This window comes from Jaculus jaculus, chromosome 21 (genome assembly GCF_020740685.1).
Source record: "Jaculus jaculus isolate mJacJac1 chromosome 21, mJacJac1.mat.Y.cur, whole genome shotgun sequence".
Taxonomy (NCBI): Eukaryota; Metazoa; Chordata; class Mammalia; order Rodentia; family Dipodidae; genus Jaculus; species Jaculus jaculus.
Window position 1 is genome coordinate 13,871,738 of NC_059122.1, and position 15,825 is coordinate 13,887,562.

The 15,825-nt window shown below is 41.9% G+C and overlaps 1 protein-coding gene across 1 annotated transcript in view; it reads right to left on the bottom strand.

Annotated features, from left to right (window-relative positions):
* LOC123456393 (zinc finger protein 268-like) overlaps nucleotides 1-15,825 on the bottom strand; it is a 48,696-nt gene that overhangs the window by 3,826 nt on the left and 29,045 nt on the right. Inside the window, exons 8-9 of the mRNA XM_045139424.1 lie at nucleotides 12,080-12,206; nucleotides 2,616-2,708 (exon numbers count right to left, since the gene is read on the bottom strand). Of these exons, the coding sequence (XP_044995359.1) occupies nucleotides 2,616-2,708; nucleotides 12,080-12,206 (220 nt within the window). The remainder of the gene's footprint in view (nucleotides 1-2,615; nucleotides 2,709-12,079; nucleotides 12,207-15,825) is intronic.

The following is a 15,825-nucleotide window of genomic DNA, read 5'->3' on the forward strand; positions in this document are numbered from 1 at the left end:
TGAGTCTGTAAGCCAAAATCGATCTTCATCCCAAAAGCTGCTCTTGGATGACTTCTGCCAGCAATGCATACCTGACTGTAACAGTTGCTTACTGTAATTTTAGTTTTTGCATCATGTAAATATCTTTTATCACACCTCTTTCACATGTGCAATTGTAAGATTCCCATTTATTCACTACCTATATGATAGAGGCATGGTCAAATATTCTCTCTCCAAGAATAACGGAAAGGATTGCATTCATGTGTGAGATGGTTAACTTCTATGGTCAAGTTGATCAGATTAGGAATTAAAGAATGGTTAACCAGGCGTGGTGGCACACACCTTTAATCCCAGCACTCAGGAGGCAGAGGTAGGAGGAAGTTCGAGGCCACACTGAGACTCCATAGTGAATTCCAGGTCAGCCTGTGCTAGAGTGAGACCATACCTCGAAAAACAAAAAACAAAAAACAAAAAACAAAAAAAAAAAAGAAAAAGAAAAAAAAGAAAAGAAACGAATGGCCACTGGAGTGCATATCTGTGGATGTTTCCAGAGAGCGCTCTCAACGCAAGGAACACCTAGTCCTACAGTGGGAGTTTGTGTTGGTGGAATTCAAATATGTTCCAGGAGAATACAGTGCCTCTCCTGGCCTCCCTTGCTTGCTGCCGCGTGCATACTCTGCTGCTCTTGTCCTTTGTGGACTCTGGAACCCACATTCATCAGGCCTCCAATGTACACTGAAGACCAGTGACTCTCCAGGAATCTTCTAGACTTCTAGATGTGTACTAATGAGGCATCCAAGTTCATGGACTTTAGGGTTCACAGCCTCTTCTATTGTTCGACTGCCCCATCCACACTCTGTAACCTACTCTAGTGAATCATCTTTATAATAAAAACACAGTCTATCAGTACTGTACCTCTAGAGAATCCTGACTGATATACTGTGTGTTGAAATTGGTTTGCTGAGAAATAGCCTTAAATTCTCCTCCCATACCCCAGACAGTGAGATCATCAAACTCTCCACACTTTGAGCTTCTTCCTATTTAACTTTTCTGCATCTCACCCTGTCAAGTTTCACAAATGTCTCTTGTGGCTACCTCATACCTCATACCCAGATACTCTATTATCATGTCCAAGGTCTCCTGAGTATTGGAAAGTTGTATTCAGGGTCCAAATGTACATGGCACCATGATATGTTGGTAAATGCATTAAATTTCTTATATAAAGCTGGTCTTCAATGCAGAATGGGACAAAGTCAGACAAAATTATTCTACAGGATTTAATGCTTGCAAAAACTACTCTTTTCCCTCTGGCCAGGAATGCCAGTCGGTTGGCATGAAAGCCCCACATATTCTGGGTTACTATTCGGTTGTGGCTTTTGTTTCCTAGTCTGTCTGGGACCTGAGGGTGGAGATATGGACTCTTCCCTACCTTTTTCTGCATTGCTTTTCTCTTTGTGAGTTATACCTGTTCTAAGACCTTTTTCTTTATTCTTACTGCTCATTCTCTCCTTGGAATATATTCTCTCCTTAATACTTTAGTTCTTACCCTTTTGCATATTAGTATGGAGAAAGTATGGACTCCATCATCTTACCAAGAAACTTCTGACAGAACCTTTTTCAGTATTTTTTATTAACTCTAAGAGACTGCAACAAAATACATAGTAAAAGCTCTCTACAAGCTACTGATTTCCAGTTTATATCCAAATCATTGCCATAATCACTACTGTCTTTAATTTATAATCCATCTCAATATCACATGTCAGATTCACAAAGTAGTCAAAGTAAAGAAAAACAACTAATCATGAATTCATTCTGACTTAAAAAAATTCTGGCATATATATTTATTTATTTGCAAGGAGAGAAAGAGAGAGAGAGAAAGAATATGAATGGGCATGCCAGGGCCTTTAGCCACTGCAAACTAACTCCAGATGCATGTACCACCTTGTGTACCTGGCTTTATGTGGGTACTGGGGAATCAAACTTTGGTCATTAGGTTTTTCAGGCAAGTGCCTTAATGGCTGAGCCATGTCTCCAGTCCTCATTCTGAGTTTCTTAAAATCCCCTAATATTTTGTTCCATTCCTATGGGTATTTTTCTTGGCTCCTTTTAAATTTTTATCATACCTTTATGGCACTTTTCTTTGTCTCACTGTAAGCTCCTTAAAATGTGATGTACTTCTGGGGTTACTATTGGTAATAGCAACAATTACCTGTAAGGAAATCCAGGACCAAGTATTTAACAATTACATCAGAAAGAGACTAATAAAAAAGATGGTATAAAACATGGAGAAAAAAAAGGACAACTAAGAATTTAGGTGTCAGGTCAGCCTGACTAGAGTAAGACTTCACTTCAAAAAACAAAACAAACAAAAAAGATTAGGCAAACTATCTAATGAACAGAAATGTCTGAGATGCTTACAGGGAGTGGATTTTTGGCAAATCAAAAAAAATATATTCTAGGACAATAAAAACAGGGAGAAGGGTTGATCTGGAGAACCAACTTCAGGAACTGTACAAAGTGTCTGAGTTATGAGACTGGCATTAATTCAGGACTGGATTGCAGTGAAAGCTCAACATAGCCAGCATATCTATGGCATCTCTTCTTGCTTCCTTCCTTTGCAGTATGGATTCACTGACCTGGGAAGTTCTGGATTGAGGCTTCTGCTTTGTTCCATGGCCAAAATCCATGCTCCAAATTAAAGATTAACTCAGGTTTGGTCATGCAGTGTCCTGTAAATGGGAAATAATAAGACAACAGCTCCAAATGACGAACAGTGCTATGGCGGGTAAATTAGAAAATTTTGTTCAAGAAGCTTTGAATTCATGATGTTCAGTAATTAGAATATTACCTTCAAGGAGGAGGACTAGATAGCATCTCCAATCACAGGGGAGAAATACCGTGGGGGCATGTCTGTGAAGTGGAAGTGCCCCATGACTGTGGTGGGAAGGCCCACACTAAATATGGGCAACATGATGCCCCCAGGCTGGAGTTCTGGACTGAATACACATCAGAAAGGCAGCCAAAAAAGAAAAAAAGAAAAAGAAAAACGCCGGGCATGGTGGCACACGCCTTTAATCCCAGCACTCGGGAGGCAGAGGTAGGAGGATCACCGTGAGTTCGAGGCCACCCTGAGACTCCATAGTGAATTCCAGGTCAGCCTGGGCTACAGTGAGACTCTACCTCGAAAAACCAAAAAAAAAAAAATCAGAAACAAATTATGAGGGAAATGTGGGAAACCTTAAAAAGACCAAGTACTTGAATCACAGTCATACAACGAGAAATATGTTCAATATATTTCTTTCTGAAGCTTATGAAAGGCAGGGCCATTCAGGTACAAATTACCAAAAAGGACCAGAGAAGGAATTCACATCACACTAGAGTGAAAACCCTAAATACAGAAAACAAAGAGAGACTGCTAAAAGCTGTAAGAGAAAACAGGTCCTCACAGACAAAGGTAAGCTCATCAGAATTACCTCTTGTGTTTTTCTTTCTTTCTTCCTTCTTTTCCTTTTCCTTCTTTTCTTTTCTTTTTCTTTTTTTGTTTTTGAGATAGGGTCTCATTCTAGCTCAGGCTGACCTGGAATTCACTATGCAGTTTCAGGGTGGCCTTGAACTCACAGCGATCCTCCTACCTCTGCATCCCAAGTGCTGGGATTAAAAACATGTGCCACCATGCCCGACTTTACTTCTTGTTTTACAATGGAAATTATCAAAGCCAGAAGGGCTTGGAATGTAGTATTTCAAATTGTAAACAACCACAGCTGCCAACCCAAACTACTATATCTAGCAAAATTATCCTGCATAATAGAAGGGAAAGGAAAAACTTTCCATGATAAAAGCTGGTTTTAGAAGTATATCATATCAGCACTAAGTCTCACCCACAGAAAATAGTGGAGGGAAGACTTTGCTCAGAAGAGAATAATATACTCAAGAAGCTACAGGAGGGGAAAAACAACAATAAAACTAGAACAGTGATAAAACCAAATGAAAATGAAGAAAACAGCAAACTCCACAAAGCCTTCAACTTGACAGGGATTAACTCACACCTCTCAATTATAACTGAATGTAGCAGACAGCTTCAGGTTCACTGAGATAAACTTGCAGACCAGGTACTGTTATGGAGGGAGGGATATTTATTGAAGCTTAGAGATCCAGGGGAAGTTCCATAAATGGCAGAAGCAGCTGGTCTGCCTTCACAGGTCCAAGGAGAGAAAGAGAAGCACAAGCCAAAAAGCCAAAAGGCACATAGCACACTTTAGGAACTCCAGCTAAGCACACTTTGCATATCTTTAGATTGAAATCTGAAACCCACCACCACACCTTAAGATCCACCCAGTGACACTGCCTCCAGCCAGATGGTTGCTGATGCAAACTACAAACAATAAGCAACTGAATATATTGGGGGCCATCTATTCAAACCACCACACTGAGCACTGGGCTGGAGAGATAGCTTAGTGGTTAAGGTGCATGCCTACAAAGCTTAAGGACCCAGGTTCAATTTCCCACATAACCCAGATGCACATGGTGGTGCATGCATCTGGAGTTTGTTTGCAGAGGCATACCCATATATTCTTGCTTTCTCTCATGAATAAAAATAAGTAAATAACTCTGAACATCAATGGACTCAACTCCCCAGTCAAACCACAAGTTAACAGACTCAATTAGAAAACTGGATCCATCCATGTGCTGTCTTCAAGAAACCCACCTATCCATTAAAGATATGTACCACAATAGGGTGAAAGGATGAAACAAGAGAATTCAAGCAAATGGAAATAGAAAGGAGGTGTGGCCAAGCTAAGACCTGAAAAAATAGACTTTAAACCAAAAGAAATCAAGTGAGAAAAAGTACAGTTTACTCTTGTCAACCCAAAAATTCAGCAAGAGACTATTATAATCATGAACATATATGTTCGAAATACAGTTGCATCAAATTTTATAAACCAAAATATACTACACATTAAGTTGGAAATAAATTCCAACACGACAGTGGATGACTTTAGTTCCCCACTATCATCACTAGACAGATCATCTCAAAAAAAAATAAACAGAAACAATGGACATAACACCATAGATCAAATAGACTTAATAGACATCTACTGAATGTTCCATCAAAAGTCTACAGAATAGATATGTTTCTCAGCAGCTCATGGAGCCTTCTCTAAAACAGATCATCTATTAGAACATAAAGCAGGTGTCCACAAATTTAGGAAAATTGACATAGCTCCCAGTATTACATCTGACCACAATATAATAAAGCTAGAAACCAACAACAAGAAAAACAACTTAAAATTTGTTTCTGGAGACCTACCAACACAGTACTGAACAATGACTATGTCACTGAAGAAATCATGAAGAACATCAAAAACCTCCCAGAACTTAAGAATGAAAACACAACAAACCACAACCACAGTGAAGCCAGTGCTAAGATTAAAGTGTATGGCTCTAAATGCCTGTGATGGAATGTGGTGGTTTGAATAGATGGCCCCCAATATATTCAGTTGCTTGTAGTTTGCATCTGCAGCCACCTGGCTGGAGGCAGTGTTACTGGGTGGATCTTAAGGTGTGGTGGTGGGTTTCAGATTTCAATGTAAATATATGCAAAGTGTGCCTAGAGGGAGTTCCTGAAGTGTGCTGTGCTGTGTGGCTTTTTGGCTTGTACTTCTCTGTGTCTGCTTGGACCTGTGAAGGCAGGCCAGCTTCTTCTGCCATTTATGGAACTTCCCCTGGATCTGTAAGCTTCAATAAATCCCTTCCTCCATAACTGTGCCTGGTCTGGACGTTTATCTCAGTGAACCTGAAGCTGTCTGTTACAGATGGTGAAGGTGTTGTCAACTCGATCTGTTTAGTGATCCACAGAAATCCCTTCTGAGTGGGTTTCTGAGGTTGCTTCCTGGAAGGATTAACTGAAGGAAGAAGTCCTTCCCCAAGGATGAACATTTCCCCCAGAGCGGGCGGCCCCTCTTTGATGGGAACTTTATATAAGGAAGCTCTGGGTGAAGAGAACCCCTTCCTTCCTTTTGCTTAGCTGCCGGAGCTGCTCACTGAAGACCTGCATAGACTGAAAACCAGCAGCTCCTCAGGAGCTTCCAGACCTCCAGTGTCAGACTGGGACTGCTGAGGCTTCCGGCCACATGGACTGAGCTGCCACTAGGTTCCTTGATTCTCTGGCCTGCAACTGCTATTGGATTACCATGAGCTAATCCAGTAATTCCCTCTTTAATATAATTCATTTTTAGCAGTTCTGTTCCTCTAGAGAACCCTGATTAATACCATACCTATGTTACAAAGATAGAGATCTCAAATAACTTAATATGCCATCTGAAGCCACTGGAAATACAAGAACAATCCAAATCCAAAGGTACCAGAGGGAAAGAAATAATCACCATCAGAACATAAATTAATGAATTTGAAATGAAAAAAAAAGTCATTGAAATGAAATCTGGGCATGGTGGCATATGCCTTTAACCCCAGCACTCCAGAGGCTGAGGTAGGAGGATTACTGTGAGTTTGAGGCCAGCCAACACTAATTCCAGGTCAGCCTGGGCTACAGAGAGACCCTACCTTGAAAAACCAAAGGAAAAAACAAACAACAACAGCAAAAATTGAAATGAAGAGCTGGTTCTTCATAAAATAAAATAAATAAGAATGATAAACCACTGGCCAAATTGATCAAAAGAAAGAGGAAAAAAAGACCCTAATCAACAAGAGTAGAGATAAGAGGAGATACTACAACAGATACAAATGGAAGTGGGGGAATCAAGAACATATTTCAGAAACCTATTGTTGCAGTCCAGTTCGCATTGCTGGTAGAAATCACCCAACCAAGAGTAGCTTCTGGGAAAAAGAGGTTTATTTTGGCTTACAGGCTCGAGGGGAAGCTTCATGATGGCAGGGGACAATGATGACATGAGCAGAGGGTGGACATCACCCCCTGGCCAACATAAGATGGACCATAGCAACAGGAGAGTGTGCCAAACACTGGCATGGGGAAACTGGCTATAAATCCCATAGGCCCATGTCCAACAATACACTCCCTCCAGGAGGCATTAATTCCCAAATATCCATCAGCTGGGAACCTAACATTCAGAAGACCGAAGTTTATGGGGGACACCTGAATCAAACCACCACATTCCGCCCCTCACCCCCATAAACTGATATCCATAAATGATGTAAAATACAATGCACTCAGTCTGACTTTAAAAGTCCCCATAGTTCAAGATGTTTTAACTGGCCGTAATACCAAAAAATAACCACAAAAAACCCATAATGGCACAGAACAAATATTCACACTGCAAAAGATGGCATTGGGCATAGCAAAGAAACATTCAACCAATACAAGATTTAAAACAACCAGGGCAAACACCAAACTCTGTAGCTTCAAGTCCAGCAACTCTAACCAGTGACTAATCTTCAAGTCCAATAATTCTAACCAGGAACAAGTCTCTGGCATTCCAAATCCGCCCCTCCAGCTAGGCTACTCACAGTCCTGGAAAACTTCATTGGGGCCGACAGCTCCTTGGCAGCCATCTCATGGTCCCGGCATCTCCACTGGGTCTCCACTGCAAGCCATGGTTCATCCTCATGGCCCCATGGGGTCTCTATGCAGGCAACCAGCAAACCCGCTTCACACTGACCATGGCCATTTCCAAAACACAAGACCGTGTTGCAAACTCAATGACCCTCTTTCCAGCATTTCTTATACTCCACAAAACCACGTAGGGTGCCAATTTGTTAATCCAGGGGGGAATAAAGCAGACTTTGAAGAACAGGACACTCCTTGAGCACTCAGGCCCTTTCAAAAGAGTCTACATTCTTCTTGTTGCCCCATCGCAGGTCAGCTAGCCCAGTCTCATAGGCTGTAATCTTTCAGTTGCAGCTGAACAGGCAACAGTTCACCCAAAGACTTTCCTTTCTATGCAATATCCCTCTGCACACACCAGTTCATTTCTACGCAAAGCAACCCTGCACAACTTCTTAGGACATGGGCATAAGAGCAAGCTTCTCACACAACCTGCTAGCCCAGTCCAAGGATAGCTCTTTCTCACCCTCATAAGCCAAACCTCACAGTCCATAGTTTTTACTGTATTCAGGTCTTGCAGCTCAGACCAGAACAGTCCATCAAGCTGTACTTACAGCACTACAAGGCATCTCTTAGGCCAAGGTTTCAACTCCTCCCACATTCCTCTTGAAAATCAGATCCAAAAGGCTGAAGCCACACAGTCAGGTGTCTAGCAGTAACCCCACTCCTTGGTACCATTTTACTGTTGCAGTCCAGTTCGCATTGCTGGTAGAAATTACCCAACCAAGAGTAGCTTCTGGGAAAAAGAGGTTTATTTTGGCTTACAGGCTCGAGGGGAAGCTTCATGATGGCAGGGGAAAACGATGACATGAGCAGAGGGTGGACATCACCCCCTGGCCAACATAAGATGGACCATAGGAACAGGAGAGTGTGCCAAACACTGGCATGGGGAAACTGGCTATAAAGCCCATAAACCCGCCCCCAACAATGCACTCCCTCCAGGAGGCATTAATTCCCAAATATCCATCAGCTGGGAACCTAACATTCAGAACACCTAAGTTTATGGGGACACCTGAATCAAACCACCACACCTATATTCCACAAAGTTGTAGGAAATGAATTTATTTATTGACTCATATGATCTATGAAAGCTAAACCCAAAATGATACATGATATGCATAGAGCTATACCACATAATGAGTTTGAAATAGTAATAAATGCCTCCCAACCAAAAAACGTCCAGTCCCAGATGTATTCACTGTTGAATTCTACCATACCTTTACAGAACTAAAAATCACTGCTTCCAAAGTTATTCACAAAATTGACAAGGAGTGAATAAGACTTAACTCTTTCTATGAAGTCAGCATCACACTAATAACAAAACAAGACACAAAAGAAAATTATAGACCAATATCCCTGATAAACTAAGCAACAAAAATTCTCAATAACATTCTTGCAAATTGAAATGGGGATGAGATGGAAATTGGGTTAAGGAGATTTAAGTCTGAAGTCCCTGTCCCAATGCTATGTCCTTACTGAATGTGGTGGTTTGAATATATTCAGTTTTTGTAGTTTGCATCTCAGCCGCCTGGCTGGAGGCGATGTCACTGGCTGGATCTTAAGTTGTGGTGGTGGGTTTCAGATTTCAATGTAAAGATATGCAAAGTGTGCCTAGCTGGAGTTCCTGAAGTGTGCTGTGGCTTTTGATTTTTGGCTTGTGCTTTTCTCTCTGTCTGCTTGGACCTGTGAAGGCAGGCCAGCTTCTTCTGCCATTTATGGACCTTCCCCTGGCTCTGGAAGCTTCAATAAATATCCCTTCCTCCAGAACTGTGCCTGGTCTGGAGGTTCATCTCAGCAAGCCTGAAGCTGTCTGCTACACTGTATAAGCTTTTGTGATGGTCATGTCTAACACTACTGTATTGAATATAGTCTTTTGTACTGGTTATGTCCAACACTGCAGTTTTTGTATTGTTTGAAAGGTATGATCTGTATTGCAGCTTCTGTCTTGAACTAAAAATCATTTTGTATGTCTTTTTACCTCCATGCCACAGCTGTAGGCTGCTGTCTGCAAAATGACCATTTTTTCTGCTCCTGTAAAACTCGCTTATCACATGCTCAAGGTCTCTGGCACTAGGCGGAGGCTCTTAGCTCTGAGACTTAATAATGAGAGTAGTCATAGATAAGATGCATAAGCTCTGAACCATCAAGAATTAGAGTCCAGGCTTTGGAAGAGATTCCCCTGGGCCCACGCTGGTGTGAAAATAAACTTTTATACTGACTTTCCACTTGGTCTCTGGTACTAGTTCTGTTTGCCTCATTTTCCCAACAGGGAGATGTCTGAGCAGTTAAAGGTGTTTGCCTGCAAAGTCTGCTGGCCCAGGTCCAATTCCCAAGAAAAGCCAGATGCACAAACTGGTGCCTATGCCTGGAGTATGTTTGCAGCAACAAGTTCTGGTGCCTGCATATTCTCATTATTTCCCCTCCCTCCCTCACATATAAATAAAAAGTACTGGGGCTGGAGAGATGGCTTAGTGGTTAAGCGCTTGCCTGTGAAGCCTAAGAACCCCGGTTCGAGGCTCGGTTCCCCAGGTCCCACGTTACCCAGATGCACAAGGGGGAGCACGCGTCTGGAGTTCGTTTGCAGAGGCTGGAAGCCCTGGCGCGCCCATTCTCTCTCTCTCCCTCTATCTGTCTTTCTCTCTGTGTCGCTCTCAAATAAATAAATAATTAATTTAGAAAAATGAAAAAAAAATAAAAGAAAAAAAAATAAATAAAAAGTATTGTTTTTTAAAAAAATCTTACAAATTGAATTTGAACATATCAAAAGTAGCATCCACCTCAACTGACTAGGTTTCATTCTAGGGATGCAAGGATGGTTCAATATATGGAAATCAAGAAACACAATATATCACATAAATAGACTTAGGAACGGGAATCACATAATCATGTCAATATATGCAGAAAGGCCTTCAACAAAATACAACATCTCTTCATGAGTCCAGGGATAAGGGCTATATATAACAAACCTAAGGTCCTTACCATACCAAATAAGGAAAAACTTGAAGTAGTCCACTTAAGTCTGGAGTAAGACAGAGGTGTCCACTCTCCAAACTGCTATCTAACATAATATTTGCAGACTTTTTCAGTGATAAAACAAGAGAATGAAATAAAAGGCATACAAATTGGAAAGGAAGAAATCAAATGACTTTTATTTGCAGATGATATGAGTCTGTACACAAGAGACCCAAAGGACTACCGTAATACTCCTACTAAAGCTGAAAAACTTTCAGTACATTTGCTGGGTATAAAATCTGCACACAAAAATCAGTAGCATTTATATATATCACAGACAAACTGAGAAAGAAATCAAGGAAACAGTCTCATTTACAGTAACCACAAAGTAAATAAATACTTTGGAATAATCCTAGCCAAGGAAATGAAGGACCTCAACAATGATAATATTTAAACATAGAAGAAATTAAGGAAGACACAAGATGGGAAGTCTTTCTATGCTCTTGGATTTAAAGAATTAATATGAGGATGGCCATTCTTCCAGAAGCAATATACAGATTCAATGCAATTCCAATCAAAAACCATAACATTTTCAAGATATACTACCACAAAGCCATAGTGATAAAAATAGCATTACACTACACAAAAACAGAAATATAGACCAATGGAATAGAAGAGTTTATTAACCTCAGCAACCTGATCTTTGGCATAGAGGCCAAAAAATGTACAGACAAGATAGCATTTTCAACAAATGGTGCTGGAGAAAGTGGACAAATACACATGGAAGAACGAACCTAGAGTCTTCTGTCACCCTGCACACAAATCAACTCCAGATGGATCAAGGACTTCAATATATGACCTAAGACCATGAAAGACTAGAGGAATAAGAACACTCTGAGATACAAGTGAAAAGAACCTGGGAATAACTTAAACACTCAAACATTTGTTCTGTAAGTGTCTCCAACAGACTCACTTATTATCAAAGGTGAGATTGACAACATTTTTCTATGGACTATTGACTCCTTTAATATTTGTGGGAAATAGATTATTTCTACTATTTCTGCCAACCAGGGTCACAGGACATAACTGAAATATGTCAGGCATAAATAGAAGAAAAGGGAGGATGGTCAGGTCAGGTCAGGGCTAGGGATGTCGCCCATATGAACCAGTACTTGTCCAGCATGTGCAATGCCCTGGGCTCAATAGTCAGTACATTAAGGTGGGCCTGGTGGTCCACCACAAGTTTTGTAATCTCAGGACTCTTGATCAGGAAGCAGGACTATTAGAAGCTCAAGGCCATCTATGTGGCCATACTGAGTTCAAGGCGACCCTGGCATAGATGACACTCTCATAGATTTTAGATGTTCTCAACACAAACAAGTCATGTCTCCCTGAGCTTGACAAAGTTACCAATCACTTTCGTTGAATCATTGCACGTTATAGGTTATTGCAAAGTCTTAACATTCCTTCTGTGCTATTACCACGTCTGCTAAAATGTACAACAGAAAATATCAAAAGTTAACAATCTTTATACTTATCAATCAAGAAGTGTTATAGCATTAGACTCACCCAAGGACACCAGGCTGCAGTAGTTCTCCAGCATCACGTCCCTGTAGAGGGTCCTCTGAGCAGAGTCCAGCTCCTGCCACTCCTGCCAGGTGAAGTCCACGGCGACATCCTCAAAGGACACTGACCACTGTAATGACACATCTCCTTTAAGTCCAAGACCTCGGGCTTGGGAGCAGAACAAGAGTTCACTCTTCTATGTTTATATGTGTCTTACAAAGTTTGACAGAAGGTGCAGCCTGCTTTTATTCTGTTAGTGGGAGAATGAAAAATCAATATGAATACCATGCCTGTGTTACCGTAGTGATGTGAGAGAGTATGACTGAGTTTTCCAGGAGAAACAAAATCTGTAGAAGAAAGCATGGTATTTAAGGTTTGTGCCATGAAAAACAAGAGAAAGACATGTAATCAATCCCAATCACAGAAAAGTAACCTTACGTATGGGTCTGACAGGGTGGCTCTGTGGATAAAGTACTTGCCATGCAGGCATGATCTGGCATTCTCCAGCACCTACATACATGGCCAGGGTCCATGGCAGCCTGTCCGTAGCCTCAGCACTGAGAAGGTAGGCCCAGTAGGTTCCTGGGGGGAGCTGGCCAGCGTAGCTATGCGAGCCCCAGCACAAGCTGTAAATAAAACCCTGCCTCAGTGAAGTGCAGAGTGGCTGAGGACGCCACATCAACCCCTGGCCTCCACACACGTGTCACATCTGCTAAAAAATGAATACGATTACGCACGCGTGCCATACACACCTACTCAAGCAACAGTTTAGCATTAAATCTGAGTTCAGTGAGACACCCTGGTTCAATAAATACAGTGCAGAGCAACTGAGGAGCTACGCACCACAAGCCTCTGGCCTCCACATGCACATGTGTGCACCCTACACACAGGTGGACACATACCTCACACACACAAATAACCTATGCTTGCTTACTTACAGTCAGACTATTTAAGATCATGACTTCACCTGTATTAACATCCCCTTTCCCCCCTCCACCCTTGATCTGACAGTGTACTTCTGAAAACTTCCTTCTTTAAAGGTATACAGGGAAATTTCCAGAAGAAAGCCACAACTATGCTAATGATTCTCCAAGGCTGACTGCTGGATTAGAACTTTGTGACTGTGTGCGGGGTGCGTGTGTGTGTGTGTGTGTAAAATATGGTACCCAAGACCTGCAATTATTTTCCACTATCTTTAGTTCTCTTGAAACCCATTTAGCTTGAAAGCCAGCTGCACTAAACACACTTTCAATGCCTGGGGAAACCTCTGTATTATATTAACTTAGCAGAATACTAGCTTACGCCACCCCAAAAGCTAAGAATGTCAACAGATGGGCTTTCCCTGCTTGGGTGTACTTAGCTTACCTGCTGCTCCCAACAACAGTGCATGCATTGATTTATGTACTTTTTGTTCTGGGTCCAAAAAAAGGTCAAATAACAGTACCCATATTGGAACATGTCAGTTGGCGTAACCTGAATCCATGTATATAGCCTCTATGACTCCTATTTGGCACAGTATAGTTTTACTTCCCTTACGTGATAGCTGTGTTTTGTTTATTTTAATTTATTTATTTGAGAGTGACAGACAGACAAAGAATGGGCCCAGGTCTTCAGGCCACTGAAAATGAACTCCAGACACGTGCGCCCACTTGTGCATCTGGCTAACGTGGGTCCTGGGGAATCGAGCCTCAAACTGGGGTCCTTAGGCTAGACAGGCAAGCGCTTAATCGCTGAGCCATCTCTCCATCCCAAATAGCTGTGTTTTGTATTGGCAAGAGTAAACCAAGGCACTTGCTTGCAAAGCCTGTCCCCTGGGTTAGATAACTCAGTACTGACACAGAGCAAGTTGCACAACTTGGTACTTCCATCTAGAGTTCATGTGCAGTGGCAAGAGGCCCTTGCATGTCCATGTCCAAACTCACTCTCCCTCTCCTTCACTCTCATTCTGTCCCTCTCTTCTTCTTCTTTTTTTTCTTTTTCTTTTGGTTTCTTGAGGTAGGGTCTCACTCTAGGTCAGGCTGACCTGGAATTCACTATGTAGTCTCAGGGTGGACTTGAACTTACAGCACTCCTCCTATCTCTGCCTTCCGACCGCTGGGATTAAAGGCGTGCGCCACCATGTCCAGCTTCTCATTCTCTCTGTTTCTCCTCTCCCCCCCTCCCCTCCTCTCCCTCTTTCTCTCTCCCTCTCCTCTCCCTCTCCCTCTCTTCTCCTCTTCTCTTTCTCTCTCTCTCTCTCTCTCTCTATCTTCCTTCCTTCCTTCCTTCCTTCCTTTCTTCCTTCCCTCCCTCCCTCCCTCCCTCCCTCCCTCCCTTCCTTCTTTCTTTCTTTCTATCTTTCTTTCTTTTTTTGAGGTAAGGTTTCACTCTAGCCCAGGTTGACCTGGAGTTCACTATGCAATCTCAGGATGGCCTCAAACTCATGGCGATCCTCCTACTTCTGCCTCCCAAGTGCTGGGATTAAAGGCATGCACTACCATGCCCGGCTTCTCATTCTTATATGTATATATTTTTTTAATATGTATGTCTTTATTTATTTAAGTGAGAGAGGGAGGTAGAGGATGGGCATGCCTGGGCCTCCAGCCACTGCAAGCAAACTCCACACACATGTGTCACCATGTACATATGGCTTACATGGGTACTAGAGAATTGAACTTGGGTCTTTAGGCTTTACAGGCAAGAGCCTTAACCATTAAGCCATCTCTTCAGTCTCTCTTTTTATTTTAAACATAATTTTAAAATATTTTTAAATACTTAAGAAGAATATTTTAATTTATTTGTTTATGAGAGAGAGACAGGGAAAAAGAGGCAGAATAACCAAGTATGTTAGTATGGGTGTGCCATGGCCTCCTTACCACTGCAACAAAGGAACTCCAGACACACGTACCACATGTAGACACATGCACCACATGTAAACACATGCATGTGGCCTTACATGGGTACTACAGAATCAAACCCAGACTGACAAGACTTTGCAAGCAAGCACCTTTAACCCCTGAGCCAACTCTCCGGCTCATAAAAATATTTCAAAAAAAGAAATGAGTAAACCAAAATGCATGCTTAAATTTTTTTAAAAATTTATTTATTTGAGAACGACAGACAGAGAGAGAAAGAGGCAGAGAGAGACAGAGAGAGAGAGACAGAATGGGCGCACCAGGGCCTCCTGTGACTGCAAAAGACTCTAGATGCATGTACCACCTTGTGCATCTGGCTTTCGTGGGTCCTGAGGAATTGAGCCTTGAACCAGGGTCCTTAGACTACCCAAGCAAGCGATTAACCACTAAGCTATCTCCCCAGCACCCAACATGCATACTTTTTAAACTTAACTATTTTCAACAGTTAAACCATCATGTAATTTGCATCCTCAAGAGCAATGCAACAGGAAAACATGTAATAACGCTGTTAGACACTGTGAAGTCACCTGAGGGCATTTCTCTCAATGAAGGCAGGAGCTGAACTCTTAAGCTACAGTAACTTTTTGGTTAATATACACACCAACTTTTTTTTTTTTTTTTGCCTTTTTTCCACCCTTCTTTCCTATTTTTTTTTTTCTTTTCCAACTTTTCCAGAAACTGTTATATGCAATGTAATCAAAGATCTGGCGTCAGCACAGAGGAGACCCCCCCCCCCCAAGGACTGCATAGGGCATGGCCACTACCCCTCCCAGAAAGGAAACACAGTAAGGGTTCTCCTAGATCATCCACCTGTCATCTGCAGAGATGCGGCTCCAGGACAAGAGAGGCCCGCCG